The sequence below is a fragment of the Cervus elaphus genome, chromosome 11 (genome assembly GCF_910594005.1).
Source record: "Cervus elaphus chromosome 11, mCerEla1.1, whole genome shotgun sequence".
NCBI lineage: Eukaryota > Metazoa > Chordata > Mammalia > Artiodactyla > Cervidae > Cervus > Cervus elaphus.
In genome coordinates this window covers 63710630-63727277 of record NC_057825.1, presented here as the reverse complement: position 1 = coordinate 63727277, position 16648 = coordinate 63710630, and the positions used below count along the sequence as shown (strand labels likewise).

The 16648-nt window shown below is 35.1% G+C and overlaps 2 protein-coding genes across 9 annotated transcripts in view; one reads left to right on the top strand and one right to left on the bottom strand.

Moving 5' to 3' along the window:
• VRK2 (VRK serine/threonine kinase 2) overlaps positions 1-11442 on the top strand; it is a 100757-nt gene extending 89315 nt beyond the window's left edge. For 4 of the 5 annotated variants that reach the window (XM_043917946.1, XM_043917945.1, XM_043917947.1 and 1 more), the window contains 2 exons: positions 4747-4905; positions 11066-11442. In XM_043917946.1, coding sequence (XP_043773881.1) covers positions 4747-4905; positions 11066-11410 — 504 coding nt within the window. In that variant the 3' untranslated portion in view covers positions 11411-11442. Of the gene's footprint in view, positions 1-4746; positions 4906-9779; positions 9818-11065 lie in introns of all 5 variants that reach the window. The other variant, XM_043917948.1, reaches the window with a different exon arrangement.
• The window catches only part of FANCL (FA complementation group L), an 85455-nt gene continuing 79780 nt past the window's right edge, over positions 10974-16648 (bottom strand). For all 4 annotated transcript variants that reach the window (XM_043917952.1, XM_043917950.1, XM_043917951.1 and 1 more), the window contains 6 exons: positions 14871-14954; positions 14351-14396; positions 14190-14271; positions 13256-13372; positions 11870-11941; positions 10974-11514 (listed from right to left, as the gene is read on the bottom strand). In XM_043917952.1, coding sequence (XP_043773887.1) covers positions 11479-11514; positions 11870-11941; positions 13256-13372; positions 14190-14271; positions 14351-14396; positions 14871-14954 — 437 coding nt within the window. In that variant the 3' untranslated portion in view covers positions 10974-11478. The remainder of the gene's footprint in view (positions 11515-11869; positions 11942-13255; positions 13373-14189; positions 14272-14350; positions 14397-14870; positions 14955-16648) is intronic.

The window sequence follows — 16648 nt, the reverse complement described above, 5'->3', positions numbered from 1 at the left end:
CCAGTGAGAATATGTAATTTTTTCATGATCTCCTGATTGTCACCTTTCTCTCATGATACAATTACATTTTATTGTAGCAAGTGCCTCACAAACCAGTTGTCAGCACTATTTACGTATTGCAGAAGGCAGAACAAAAGTTCATGTTTAATAAAAAGCCACTGGATTTTGATCTTGGTAATTACTGAGACTTATTTTAACAGTTTTATTGACTTTTGTGTTTTTATCACTTTTGCAACAAAACAAAGAGCCATTTCCTTGACATAGTATTTCCCTTGCAATAATGGTCACCACTTAATCTACACTAATTTAAGTAGATTTTTTTCCTTTTTGGAGTTTTTCAGTTTCATAAACTTAATTGAAATATAAAAGAAGCCATTAAAAAAACTGATAGCTATATCCTCTGATATAAAATTCTAATTATTATCCACCAGAATTTTCAGTTTCATCAAATTCAATGGTTTGCTGTGAAACCATTTTTTTATATGCAGAGATAGAACATAAAACATTTTTTTCCAATGAGCCTCAATCAAAAATATTGTATTTCCCTTTTGATTAGAGCACTTTGATTATGAGTAAACAGAAAACATTAAGAATAATATGCATTCTTAAGACTTTAGTTAATTTCTGTTGGATCAGCTTCAGTATATAGACATTGAGATGAATCAGGATATACTTCATAGCAGATCAATATTTATTGAACATTGACTTTATCTCTCTAGTATTTTGAGAACAGTGGAAACAGTGGCTGACTTTATTTTTCTGAGCTCCAAAATCACTGCAGATGGTGATTGCAGCCATGAAATTAAAAGACGCTTACTCCTTGGAAGGAAAGTTATGACCAAACTAGACAGCATATTAAAAAGCAGAGACATGACTTTGCCGACAAAGGTCTGACTAGTCAAAGCTATGGTTTTTCCAGTGGTCATGTATGGATGTGAGAGTTGGACTATAAAGAAAGCTGAGTGCCGAAGAATTGATGCTTTTGAACTGTGGTATTGGAGACGACTCTTGAGAGTTCCTTGGACTGCAAGGAGATCCAACCAATCCATCCTAAAGGAAATCAGTCCTGGGTGTTCATTGGAAGGACTGATGCTGAAGCTGAAACTCCAATACTTTGGCCACCTGATGAGAAGAGCTGACTCTTGAAAAGACCCTGATTCTGGGAAAGATTGAGGGCAGGAGGAGAAGGGGACGACGGAGAATGAGATGGTTAGGTGGCATCACTGACTCAATGGACATGGGTTTGGGTGGACTCTGGGAGTTGGTGATGGACAGGGAGGCCTGGCATGATGCGGTTCATGGGGTCACAAAGAGTCGGACACGAATGAGCAACTGAACTGAACTGAATATATTTAATAATTATAGTATATAGATTCACCATATGTGACCACACCTTAAGTATCTTTTTATTTTTAAATTAAGTTTACAGATTTTGAAATGCTGCAAAATCCAGACTTGAAGATGATAAAAAACACAGTATACTAATATAAACTATCCTGTACTCAGTTCTCCTGAATGATCAAGTACAGGATAGTTTCCACAGTTCATTGCTTCTATAACAAAAATCATTTTTAAGTCCAGAATGAATATCAATCACATGGCCCAAAATTTCTCTCTTTTTAGATAGAATTCCCTTATTAGCAACTAATAACATTTCTTGTTACTCTATACATGGACCTAATCATTTAACAGAATAAATAATGAACTCCAGACTTGTGCTTTTTGGACAAAGATTCTTGGAAAAAAGGTCAGTAGACCAGGAAGCATATATAATTAGATAAATAAAATGTTTCTAATTCAGTCTTCAAATGAAAGTTTTGAATATTTAATTAAGTGTTATTTCCCTCAGCTTGCTTTGTGCCTTTTTTAAAATTTTTTAAATATTTATTTTTGGTGATGTCAGATCTTATTTGTGGCATGAGGAATCTTTACGGGCTCTTGAGTAGGGCTGTGGGGTTTCTCTCAAGTTGTGTTGTGTGGGCTCCAGAGTGTGTGGACTCTGCGGCATGCAGGCTCTCTAGTTGAGATGCACAGGTTCAGTAGTTGGAGCATGTGGGCTTAGTTCCCCTGAAGGCATGTGGGATCTTAGTTCCCTGACCAAGGATCAGACCCACATTCCCTGCATTGGAAGGGGGAACTCTTAACCACTGACCGATCAGGGAGGTTCCAGTTGTACCTTTAAATTTAGTAGTTATAACAAAAATGTTTTGGTTAGGTATTGGAAAATAGCCTATCACCATAAGAATCTTAGAAACTCATAGCATCTTTTTGGGGGGAAAAAAAAGGAGGGAGGGAAGGATTTTTCCAGTACTAGGCATCATAAACTGTTCCCTGTAAACTGAGCTGCCTTCTTGAAATCCTTAAATACTATTAATGGAAATAACTGGAAGTAAACTTTTGTTAAGGTGGTGGAGATATTGACATTTTGTCCTGAAAAGCAAATCTTTGGGGGTATTTGCCTCAATCAAGGTGACGGTAGGCATAGCTGAAATTACTCTCTGGTAGTTGTGAAGAGACTAGAGTTGAATTAGAAGAATCTGTCATCAGGGCCACCTCAGTCTATTTATGCCATCCATTGGGATGTCATGTCCAGAATTCACTGAAGGAAACCATATTCAGTAAGAATGCTTATGGAGGCAGGGAGTAGCTGTAGGTCATAGTTTAAAATATTCAAGCTATCCTACATTTCAGGCAAGAAAAAGTTTGTTCTTTCTTTCACCTTAAATCTGAGGTTTGCATAGCAAATGCAGGGGTGAATAAGTTATTATGGATAGTAGTAATCTTTGTATTGACCTTAAAAGTCTACAGATTTCTTTCTTGAGCTTTACGTCCCACAATAATTCTGTTAAACTTGTCTTCATATTTATTTTCTGTGTGAGAAAAAGTAGCATATAAATTCTTAATTATAAGCATATTTTTGCTTATTTAATTTTAGGAGTATAAAAGTATTCCTGATTCTGTAAAACAGTGTGAAGTGTCAATGGAAAATTAAATAAAAATTACCTTATTTGAATAGCCACTTTCTGGAAAGTGACACACATTTGGATAATGTCCTTCTGTTTGATTATGTGAGATATCCAGAGTGTTTTCTATACTTAGTTTTATATCTTTGAGAAAAAGTTTTACTCTGTTCACAATTAAGGGTTAAACTTCATGATCCCACTTCACTTTTACGATTTTAAAAGTTTCCCTGGAAATAGAAATTTTCCATATACTGGATATCATTTTGTTTATCAGCTAGAAGTGCTCACGGCAGCACAACTTAACCATCCAGCCAACTGACAGCAGATCCAGGAAGGCACCATCTCTTCCAGGAGGCCTCACAGAGGACTGAATATATTAGAACAAACTTTGTTTGTGCATCAGAGGCTCCTGGGCCCAAAACTGTCATAGCTAAAGTGCCTAGCATACAAGAGGCACCGAAATCATCAATTAATATCTCAACTAATGCTTTACGTCACAGAACACATTTCATGATGATTGGCAAGTCAGCATTTTATTAGGATAGAACTGTGTAGAGAGGCCTTGGGAAACCCTGTGTTTCACACTCGTGGTATGATGGGCATTTATTACCAAGACGACTTCAATGGAAAACTGGCTCAGAAGATGGTTACACATGAATTTTCCTAGGAGTTGGAGAGAGTGGAGTGGTAGAAATAAAGAACCCCTGAGTGATCAGACAGCAATTCCAGTTTTCAGGCTACCGAGAAGCAGTGGCTTTGCCACCTTTGAGAACCTGGGATCCGAGAGGAGGGGTGAATAAAGAATGGTGGTGTGACAGCTTAAGCCTAGCCACAAAACACCAGCATATTTTAAAGGGAAAGAGTGAACATATTTGGCAACAGAAGCTAAAAATTGAGAGACTAGAAATTAAGGCTCTGCTTGCCCAGCCAATGTAATTCATTCTCTAGTTTGGCACTGGCTACTCCATTATTTCCCCCTTGTACTGCTCCTATCTTCTGCCCCCTGTTTAACCCGTGAAAAAAAGGTGATGGCACTTTCAGCTGCTGTAAACATGAAGCTGCTGAACAAATACTTCACATGAGGATCTTCACTGTGGCTTTCAGTCTTCCAGCTGTATTGTGGGAGCTGCCCTTCTATTTCCGTGTCTCCTTCAAGGTTACTGAGAGTCAGTCATCCCCCCAGATAACAGCATGGTGTGAAAAAGAAACCTTAGAGACAGCAAGCTTGTTATAGAATTTAACCTCTGATACTAGTACACAGAATTAGATGACATGGACTGTTATTCATCTGTTCAAAGGTTAAATTACCTGTATAAAAAAGTAAGCAATATCATAAGCTCCTTTTATATGTTCACATTAATTAGGCTCACTTCAATGATAGGAAACTAAGATTCTAATTAATAAGAATTTAAACTGAAAAGATGTACTGGATCCACTCCCAGCAAAGGTTAATAATGAATTCATGTGCAGTTTTAAAATGTGACAGTTTTCTGTAAAAAATGCCATTTTCAATAAGCAAGTTATCTGTAGAGATAATTTCTAAAGAGTGCACAACAGTGACACTAATTTTAATTGGTCTTGTCCTATTGATGAGAATAGGCCTGGATCTTGCCAACTACTCTATTTTTCTGTAACTTCCATTTGTTGGTTTCCTCTTTATTTCTTCCTTTGTTCAAAAATTGGCAAGTATAGAGTTTTCAAGAATCTGGACATGAATGCAGTTTTCTTTTACAAATGTCAAAAGTTTTCACTGTATATGTCATTACTTCCTGGGTGTCAACAGGTTGATTCAGGAAAGGCTGCAACAAAACAAGTCTATCAGGTGCAGAATACATTAATAGGGAAAAAAGGCCACAGTGAGCGAAGTGCTGAGTCCCGTACACCAAGGAGAAAAGTGCAAGAGGAGAAGCTGACTGGATTGTTTAGCAGTGAAACAGTGCAGGTAAGAGGTGTTTTCTTGTTGCCTTCCTTAAGGTTACATTAGAATATGCCCTTTGGGAATAAAGACTTATTTTCTCCCGAGGACCAAGGTTGTACAGTTGCACTAAATAAGAAAGGACAGAAAATATCCTATCTGGCAGATAAAACCAAAGCAGCCAACACCAGTTATCACAGACACAGAGTGACATGAGCACCTTTGCCTGCAGATCTGATTCTTTCTTCAGCCTGAGAATGTAATGAAAGGCACTTGAATTTGTTATGCTGTCTGTGATCCCTGAGGGACTCACCGTATTCCACACTTTTACATAGACTCCTCCAATGTCCAGCTCATCAGCAGATGTCACTGTGGTCGTATTTACTATTCTTTCTTTACTTATTTTTGGGGGCATTGGATCGTCCTGGCTGTGTGCAAGCTTTTTCTGGTGCAGTGAGTAGGGATTTCTCTAGTTCTGATGAGCTGTGGGCTTCTCTCATTGTGGTTCACAGGCTCCAGGGCACACGGGCTGTTTCCTCATGGCATGTGGAATCTTACTGGACCAGGGATTGAACCCCTGCATTGGCAGGCAGATTCTTAACCACTGGACCACCAGAGAAGTCCAGTTGTATTTTTAAATGACATATTTTTTATATCATCCATATAGTCTTTGGCTAGTGACTCACCTCTAGCAGATGACTCATTCAAGCAACAGCAAATCTTTCCTAATTTAACCTTTTTTGACAAGAGGCGTACAAGGTATTTATATCTGCAGTCAAAACATTTTTTCCCAGAACAGCCAACATTTTATTATTTAAATAACATCATTTTCCCCAAATGACTTGAGGTAGTTTACAATATGAAATAAAATAATTTAATGCCCCCTCCTCCCATTTCTCCCCCACCCAAAGAAAGAAAAACAAATTGGTTAATCAGCCAACTGGGATGTGAATTGCTAAAGTGAGCACTGAATTTGCCTCTGAACTTCTTGGCAGCCAAGGCAAAAATTAGAAGCATACTAGGTAGGCATTTCTCATGTAACCAGCAAGCATACAAGCTTATCTAGAGAGAGAGAGATGCTTTTTTAGTACTAATAGGAGTCTTTTGTATTTATTCTGTTATAAAAACAATGGTAGCATCATTTATTTTGTTTTCTTTTTTAAATTGATAATAATCTACTTCAAATGAACAGAAGTTCCCATTTATAAAATTTTATAGTTTTATAGTTCCCATTTATAAAATTAAAGACAAATATTACTCAGTGACAAAATTGAGATTCTTGAATGCTTTTTCAACCCTTAATGGGCACTGGTATCACTTGAGTATGTAGTAGAGAGGGATATAAAAATACTGATGCCCACATTCCAAGGAAAGAAATGGATTTGTTTTAATTGGGGTGGTAATGCGATAGGCGTGTGTAGATTTTATCCCTCCTGAAAGTTCTTTGTTCCTTTTCTCAGTCAGTCCCCTTCCCTCATAGACAATTTCTTATATTCTGATTTTCGTCACTAAATTTAGTTTGTTTAAATCTGGGTCTCCTGCATTGCAGGCAGATTCTTTATCATCTGAGCAACCAGGGAAGCCCTTTACACACAGGTAGTCATATGGTATGCCCTCTTTTCTAGCTTCTTTCACTCAGCATGGTTTCTTGAAATTTCTCCATATTATTGCACCCACCAGTAATTTGTTCTTTTTCGTGTTGAGTTGTATAGTTACATCCATCGTATAGTTACATGGTAACTTGTATATACATTCTCCTATTAGTGGGCACCTGGGCTTCCCCTGACCCTTCTTCCTGTTGTTCAGTTGCTAAGTAGTGTCAGACTCTGATGCCATGGACTGGAGCACCCCAGGCTCCTCTGTCCTTCACTATCTCCCGGAGTTTGCTCAAATTCATGTAATTGAGTCGGTGATGCTATCTAACCATCTCATCCTCTGTGGCCCCCTTCTCCTCCTGCCCTCTTCCTGATCTTTCCCAGCATCCGGGTCTTTTCCAATGAGTCAGCTCTTCGCATCAGGCGGCCAGAGTACTGGAGTTTCAGCTTCAGCATCAGTCCTCCCAATGAACATTCAGGATTGAATTCTTCTAGGACTGACTGCTTTGATCTCCTTGCTGTCTAAGGGATTCTCAAGAGTCTTCTCCAGCACCACAGTTCAAAAGCATCAATTCTTTGGCACTCAGCCTTCTTTATGGTCCAACTCTCATATCCATACATGACTACTGAGAAAACCATAGCTTAACTATATGGACTTGCGTCAGCAAAGTGGTCTCTGCTTTTTAATATGCTGTCTGAGTTTATCATAGTTTTCCTTCCAAGGAGCAAGCATCTTAATTTCATGGCCACAGTCACTGTCTGCAGTTATGACACAAGTCCTTCTATGGATATGTTCTGTTTGTCCTGAGAAGTGGAACTGCTGGGTAACAGGAGAGATGTATGTTCACCATTTCAAAAAGCTAACAGATACTTGCCATTTTATACTCCCACCAATAATGTATGCAAATTCCAGCCATTGCACATCCTCCCTCCCCACTATTTGGTGTTTGTAAGTCTTTCTAGCCATTATAGCGTTTTGTGTATTAGTATCTCACAGTGATTCCAGTTACCACCTACCTGATAACTAGTCATGGCAAGCACCTTCTCCTGTGCTGACTGTCCACTCATAGCGCTTCTTTTGTGAAGTGCCCTTTCAAGTGTTTGTCTTTTATTTGGATAGTTGTTTTTAAGTTGTAGGAATTCTCTACGTATTACATGTCCCCTCTTCAATATCTATATTGCAGAAGTGTTCTCCTTGTGTGCATCCTGCCTGTTTAGTCTGTTATGAACAGAAACTATTTGTTTTTATTTGAAATTCAGTGTATCAGTTTGCCTACTTGAAGATCACAAAGTTATTTTGATATCTTTTAGAAGGTCTGTAGTTTTAGCTTTCATATTTGGGTCTATGAGCCATCTCAAATCAACTGGGTATGGTGTGACATAGAGGTTGACGTTCATTTTTTCAATGTTGTAAGCCAGTTATCCCAGTACTGTTTCTTTAATATTTATTTGGCTGCACTGGGTCTTAGCTGTGGCATGTGGGATCTAGTTCCCTGACGAGGGATCAAACCCAGGCCTCCTGCTTTGGAAGCACAGAATCTTAGCCAGTGGGCCACCAGGGAAGTCCCAGAGTAGCATACTTTTAGATTTTTCTAATTAAATTTCTTTGGAGCCCTTTTCAGAAGTCAGCTGACTATATAAATGGGTCTATTTTTAGACTCTCTTTTCAATCAATTTATTTGTTTATCCTTAGTTCTAAAATCAGGTAGTCCTTCAACCCCTTTCTTTTCTTCAAAGATGCCATGGCCATTTTAAATCCTGGTCACCTCCATAAAATTTAAGAATCATCTTGTCAGTTTCCACTAAACAGCACAGTGGGATTTTAATTGGGACTACATTGAATCTACAGATCAGTCTAAAGGGAACTGAAATCCCAACAACATTGAATTCTCCAATGCAAGAACCTGACACTTCTCTCCATTTCTTTCTTTAAACATTGTTTTTTTTTTTTTTAATTAGTTGGAGGCTAATTACAATATTGTAGTGGTTTTTGCCATACATTGACATGAATCAGCCATGGATTTACATGTGTTCCCATCCTGAACCCCCCTCCCACCTCCCTCCCCATAAACAATGTTTTTTAGTGTAGATAGCCTACACTGCTTCCATTAAAATGATTTCTCAGTATTTTGGTTTTTAATCCTATTTTAAATGTCATTTTTCAAAAACTTCATATTCCAGTTATTTGTTGCTGGTATATAGAAATAAAATTTTAATGTCCTTGTGTCTTGAGATCTTCCTGCAGTTCACTTCACTATTCTAGTAGCGCCTTTGTATCCTTAGGATTTTTTACATAATCAATCATGTTTTCTGAAAGTTTTTTTCCTAATGTACATGTCTTTCATTTCTTTCATGTCTTACTACACCTGCTGGGACCTCTAATACTATACTGACTATTCAATGTAGTAGTGAGAGGGCATCCATTTTACATCCCTCATTTTAGGGGGAAAGCATTCATTCTTTTACCACTAAGTATGATGTTAGCTGTAGATTTTTCCTAAATGCCTTTTATCATCAGGCTGAGGAAATTTCATTGTATTTATAGTTTACTGAAGAATAAATTTTAGTCAGGAATGGGTATTATTTTGGGGGATGTGTTCAGATCATATAATTTTTCATCTTTACTAGTATAATAAACTCCACTTAGTTATAATGTGTTGTCCTACTGAATTCAATTTGCTGTTTTTCCATTATAGATTCTTATATTCCTGTTGATGAGATAGTGGTCTGTAATTTTTTGTTTCAGTGTCCTTATGTGGTTTTGTTTTCCAGTCACTGTGCAAGTTACATTAGAGGGAAGTATCTATTTTCAGAAAATGTTTCAATAAGATTTGTCTTTCATGAATGAAAGTTTAGCAAGAAAACTATCGTCTATAGTTTCGTTGTAAAATTTTAAATTATGAATTTACTCTCTGTCACAAATACAGTGATTATTAGATTTTCTTTTTCTTCTTATGTCAGTTTTGGTAATTGATCTTTCAAGGAATTTGTCCATTTCATTTAACTTGTCAAATCTGTCAGCACTGTGTAGTTTGTAATATTCTTTTATTCTTTTAACATCTTCAGTATCCTGGTAATGATAACTGAATTCATGTTGCTTTACAGTGACATGGTCTCCCCAATCCCAAACCCTGGAAAGCATTGGTCTGTTCTGCATCACTGTAATGTTGTCATTTTGAGTATGTCAGTATAAACCAAATTATACACTATGTAACTTCAGATTGGCTTTATGTCTTTCCCCATTATGTCTGTGAGATGCATCCAAATTTTGCATCTATTGATAGTTCATTCTTTTTTTATTGCTAGGTGGTATTCTGAGGTATGGATGTAGTGTTGAAGAACATGTGAGTTTCTTCCAGTTTTTTTGCCTTTTGCCATTTATGTCTAGTAGTTCTCAGTTAATTACTAAAAGCAATGTTTTCTAGTAAGAAGGATGTGAGATGCTGTCTGTTTGCTATCCCTTGCTTAATGCAAGTAGTGGTGGTCAGTAGGGCTATGTACCAATAAAACTTTACTCATAAACAGGCAGACAGTGAGCCACTTTTCCAATCCTACCATAGGCTGTCTTTCCCAATCAGAGCTCTCAGGAAGACAGCTGAGGGTTAAATCCTTCTATGAGTGCTTTTCCATTTGACATCATCTGCTGTTGGTTAAGGAGAGACAAGGTATGTAAGTCACACAGGAGAGGACTGTCTTGAAATTTCACTAGTCGACTTCTGTTTTTACCTAGCTGGGGACTAACTAGATCATTCATTTCTACATGTAAGTTAAGTTGTATGTAAATACTGTTTAAGTTAGCTTACCTGTGGCTCTTATCCTTTAGAAATATGATTTGATGCTATATTTCTTTGTGAAAGAACTATGCTTTATTGGCCTACTGGAAAAACTATTAATTCATTTTGCCTTTTTAGTGAATTAAGCTGACAAAACTTTAGGAAACTTTCATTCGTGTGACTTTCTTAGCTCTCAGGCAGTAGTTCATAGTTATCTCAGTAATTTCTTAATGGAAAAGCCAAAGAGATGTCAAGACATCTCTTTGGGCATGGTAAAACTAACTTGTATAGACTGATTATAGAGAAAAGTGAGCATCTTTTCTCAGGTCAATTTCTGAACAAATAGATTTTTTCCAGCTGTCTTCTTGAGGTCTGTAATGGGAAGATATTGGTGCTTGGGCAGGAGGCTACAGTGGACAGGCCACGGCTGATACCTCTCTATGCTCCAGTGCTTCTAGTATCCTTAATTATTACTGACCAAAGAGCCGTCTAACTATGACTGTTCTTATCCTCCTAAGATTAAGCCTGGTTTTTTCCTTGCCAAAAAATCATTATTTTCATATGCTATCCTATTTTTAGATTATTTAAGAAATAGCCTACTTCTTGGTTTAAAAGATCCAATCAAATTAACCAGATTGATTGATTGATGTTTTATAAATACTTAAAATCCAGAACCTAAAAATAACTTCTCAGGAAAAATAAAAAAGCACACAAAAACTTGATCTTATGTAACACATTTTATTTAGCATTCTTAAAGAGTACACTAAAGTACTTGGATAACTCAAACCTAACATGTAATAAATATGTATTTTCTCATAGGAAAGCACAAGAAGAAGACAAAAATATTGTGAGTCTCAAGAATTTCAAAATGATGTAAAAAGTTCTCCACACAAATCCAGCTGTATACAATTCCCAAATTCATGTTATGAACCCCATCAAGATTTTACCAATCCAGATATGTTCAACAAGTCAAGCTCCCCATCTTGGTACACAAACACTTCTACAACTGGTATGGAGGTCACAGAATTAGACAGTTCTACAGGATTTTGGTTTGCAGTGTCCCAGTTTACATTTAGTGAAGAGATAAAAGTGGATATATATTATTACAGCTTCACCATTATTTTTCTTTTGATATTAGTATGTCTTGCTTTATATTTTCTCTGAAGTTATCAAATAAAATCGTTTTGATAATTTAAGTTTCTGGCTCTTCACAGGACTGCTGCATTCTTATTTCAGGCTTTTCTCCCAGACATCTTCAAGGTAATTGGCTTATAGAAAGAGAGGGATGCTTTATATTAGAAATGGTATAATGAAAGGTAATAAATAAAATACTTAAGATTCAGATCATCTAGAAAACCTAGAAAAGGGGTTAACCTATTTTTGATCAAAAGAGAAATCTGTAAATTAAAATATTTAATAGAGGCAAATTTATCTTAGAAATTTTTTTAAAATAAATTGACAAATGTTTCTAAAAGTTTTATATATACTGATATACTATAAAATTATATACTATATGTACTATATATATAAATCTTCTATACTATACTATATAAATATATCTTCTAAAACACATTACTGAAAGCTAGGTACAGTTTTATGAAATGTGACAGATAATTTGCTTACCTTACTACAATACGGACATTCACCAAATATGATGTTAAAACTCTGTCTGCTAGTCAGTAGTCCTCTCAACCACTGAAAATTTTGAACAGAGAAGGAAAGAGGAGGAATGTCAACATGATTACAGGTATTCCAAATATCATTTCATTCTTTTTGAGTACATTATATTTTTATGTCAGAAGATTTGCCTTCTTAATTTTCTTTTGCAAGAGTAAGAAGAACATTTTCTGAGCCAATACCAAACTACTAAAATGCTGAAAAACAAGAGGAAACCAGTATGGATTTTAAGGTCTGTACCACTGATTTATAACCAAATTACAGGCCCCTTTAAGAATCTGATAAAACGTATGGACCTTCTCTACCCTAGAACAGCTGTACACAAAAATAGTGTGTTCACATCCATGGAGTTCACAGACCTAACCTAAATCCATGAATCACAAATTAAGAACTCCTGCTATAAAAGATACCACAGGCTCTTAAAATTTAGGTCTTAATTCTGATCTTAATCACCAGTAGTGGGGTTAATTCTCAACCCATTAATTACAAGCAGGAGGCAACCCATTTTTAAAAATTAAATGAATTTTCATTATTACAAAAGAAAGCATATGTTCCCTTAAGAGTATCTCTATAATTAGACCTCATATTTTATGATTTTATATAATGTAAATTGACATCCCTACCTAAATTCTCCACTGTTAAACTGCAGATAGCACCAGCCACTAAACTGATCACAAAAATCATGAGGTGATTTTAAGGAAGTCTTTGAACAGTGAAAGCACTATGCAATGACAGGTTGTTTTTGTAGACAGATGCACACATAGTAATTATATGTCCACTGTGCCCTAAGATAAATGCTAGAGAGCAAGTGACTGTAGACAGGAATGAAAGCAGACTTAACATACAATAAATAGTAAGTAAAGTGTCACTAAGTGTTGTGAGATATTCAGATCACAAAATGCATTCTTAATATCAAAAGTAGGATTATTACATTTATTCTATACTTAAATATAGCTTGAAAAGTAACAGGTACTCTGTAGTACTAGCTCCCTTTCACTTTATTGCCACCATTAGTCCTACTTGGTTGAGTCTACAATGTAGTTACATGAGATATTTACACAAAGATTCCAATGTTCCATCAGAATCTTTAATTTGTTATACATCAGTGAAAAGTCCATGAATATAGTCTAGATACATGTCCCCCCTTCTTGGATACTTCAGAACATTTCTCAGTTCATCAGTAACCATGAAGAAATGAAACAGGGCATTTGGAATGAATGGTAAAAGGAGCTAATGGCAAAAAAGATGATCACTATTGACTAGACAGATTTTATTTTAGATTTCACATGTATTTCCTATGCAGTTAAGTTTTGCTGATATTTTTATTTTTACCTCATATAAGCATATATAATGGAAAGACTGGCCACACTGTGAATTATCACACACTTGATCAGGAATGGCACCATCAAGTTGATAGGCATAACAAATCCCACAATCCATAGAAAAATCCTTCAAAAGAAAAGAAATATTCGGGGATGGGTGGGAGGAAAAAAAGAATGAATATGGTGTTAGATAATGTTAAATTTTTATAACTTTTTTATAAATGTTATATTGCTACTTATGGAAAATACAGTCACATCACTGTTTAACACCTTAGAAAAGCTATTTGCAAGAGAAGGCTTCCTTTTTCATCCAGTAAATAATATACACAGATATACTAAAAAACAGGTTCTACTTCTGGCTCACTAGATGTTTGGGCTTAAGTAATTTTCCTAGTTTATACATCAATATAATGCCATGATAGAATGCAAAAACAGGAACTGACATCAGTTTGTGATTATACTAAACTTCAGAAGCCTGTAACTAAAGGAAAAAGACAAAAACATCCCACCGATTTAGTAGTCTACATTCATCATAAATCTATTATTTTTTCAGTGTAGTAGTATCTATTCAGTTTTGAAAAACTATACTGCCATCTTTCACAAAGACTTCTTTCAAACTAATTAGAACTTTAGTTCAGTAATGCATAAGTAGACAGTATAGAAAATCCAAACATCTCATTATCTATACTAGAACTTTCCCCCTATTTTTAATAATAAAGATGTCATTAATCACTTCACTGCTTGAAGACCATGAAAAAAGTACCCTCATAACACCAATCAAAGGTTAATAAGTTTGATGCAACTGTTGCTTGCAGTTCAGAAATCTGTTGTAATATTCTTCCAGTTCCTTCATTCTCAGCCTCATTTTTCTCTGGTGCCTAAAAGAACATTTAATTTTCACTATGCAATACCATTTGGAATATCAAAGCACTGATAAAACTTACAGATTTTTCCAGGATAGCACGAGCTGGAAAGTCAATTTCTAAAACATCTTTCAAATTTTGTAACAGACTGTTTTCTGGATCCCTGAAAGTATGAAAAAAAATTGTTATTAAATTTGTTTAATCATAGAAAAAAGTAAAAATTATATTGCAAAGATACCTACCACAAATGTATGTTTCTGCTCAGCCTAATTCCCAGGGGTTTTACCACTTCAGATATTTTTTAAAAAAGAGAAAAAAATGTCAATTTAGGGTTTGCTGTTTTCATTTTTAAAGTCACATTTGGCACAGAATTTGTCTCTTTATTGAGCTATAACTGATAACACTGTATTATATATTTAGGTATACAGCATAATGATCTGGTATCGGTATTTTGCAAAATGATTACCACAAGTTAAGTTAACATTTACCATCATGCAGTTACAAAATTTGAAATATACATAGTATTTGTTAATTACAGGATTTTGTTTCCTAACTATCTGATTAGAAAATCTAAATCATATATATATATATATATATACATATATATATATAAAAGAAACACAGAAGTACAGAGTTCACAATGAGACATTTTCATTTAAGATATTTACCATTAGTAATAATAATACATTAGAATATTTAATTACAGTAGTGGACAAGGATTTTATGATTCTGTTAAAAACATTTAAACCTGAGATCTCATACCATGGTCAGCTCCAAGAAAACAGCACTCGGGAAGCATAGTGGGATGCCTGGGGTCTACCTCTATATTTATTGAAACGTTATTCCCTAGAATAAAAGAATATTAAAGCTTTTAGAAATAGAATGGTTCATAAAAAAAACATAAAGGAGTAATTTGTCTGGGTACTTAGTTCATTGTATATCCAAGGAAAGATTGTTTTATATGGTTTTTTACAAAAGCAAATACATTACTAATTCATAATTTTAAAAAAGTGAAGTAATTTTAAAACTTTGATCATGACTAAAGATTTGGGATCCTAAGTTTCAAAAGACAGTGCCAATTCATAAGCTGTGTGCGCGTCCAGCCTCTCAGTTGTGTCTGACTTTTTGCAACCCTCCCTGAAGACCCTGCCGGGTTCCTCTGTCCAGGGGATCTTCCAGGCAAGAACAGTGGGGTGGTTGCCACTTCCTCCTCCAGGGGATCTTTCCAACCCAGGGACTGAACCCACATCTCCTGCATTGGCAGCCGGATTCTTTACCACTGAGCCACCTGAATTCTGGTTGGAATTCCATTAAAATTTGAATTATAATTTTCTATGGAGTGATAAAGATGTTTAATATAAAAAATTGCAAGTTACAAACTGAAAAATACTCTAAATGACCTCTATAACTTTCTTGAAAAGAACATAAAAGACTAAAAATACAATAAATGGTAAAAATAAATGTTTAAGATTTGAATTTTATACAAACATTGTTTCTCCATGTGAAGATTTCCTATGTAGGCTAACAAAGGGTTCAATTCATATTAAATGTTTGGAAACTGTTCATTTAGTATCAAAAACAACTAACAGTTCATGTAATCTAAGAATAAGCAATTTCTACTTGATACTACATTCTTTGATAAATTTTAACTATACTATAGTACAAATTTCAGAAATTTTATTGTTTTTATTGAAGGAACATATAGTGTAATTGTTTAAGGTTAATTTGGATTTCATTTTTATGGTAAAAATGTCTTAATAAATTCTATACACTGTAGCATAATCCTTTGGCTAAAGTTGGCAACAATATAAATACAATTATTACAGATCTGGCAAAAAGAGATAATCAAGTAAAATAAAAAATGAGTACAGTAAGTCAATAAGAAAAACAAAATTACAAAGTTAACTTATAATCTCACTGTTTAATGCATTTTTTACCATGAACACAAATTTCACATTAGCCTTTAGCAATATCATCTACTAATGGCTGCAGAAACTACTTTCACTTAACAACAATAGTCATACTATCGAATCTTTTGATTAATTTGCTGAAAACTTGGTCCTAGAAAGGCAAACCAACGCCTGAAGGAAAAAAAACGGAACTAAAACGTAAATATATAAAGAAAGTGAATAAAACCAAGGTTGTTTATGCTGAACCTTGAGAAATAAAGTAAAAATTGTATTTAATCATAACCTGGAGAAATAATTATATAATGGGGCCATTAATACTATACTTCTTTGGAGAAAATATTTTCATTTTATATCTACTTGTTCACAAATATACTGTAACTTGGTTACTTATTCTAAATTAAATACTGTTAAGACTTTTTCAAACTCAGTAACAGTACTATTTGTAGAACTGCTGTACTTCTCTTACTTCTTGTCGTTAACGTGTCCCTTTCCCCACCTAGATAATCTATTATGCCTGGGTAGAAACTATGCAAGCTGCTCAGTAATTTGGATATGATTCACATCAAAATATCCTTCATACAACTATAGTTTATTTACTGTGATCTCAAATATAGTTTTAAAACATCTAAA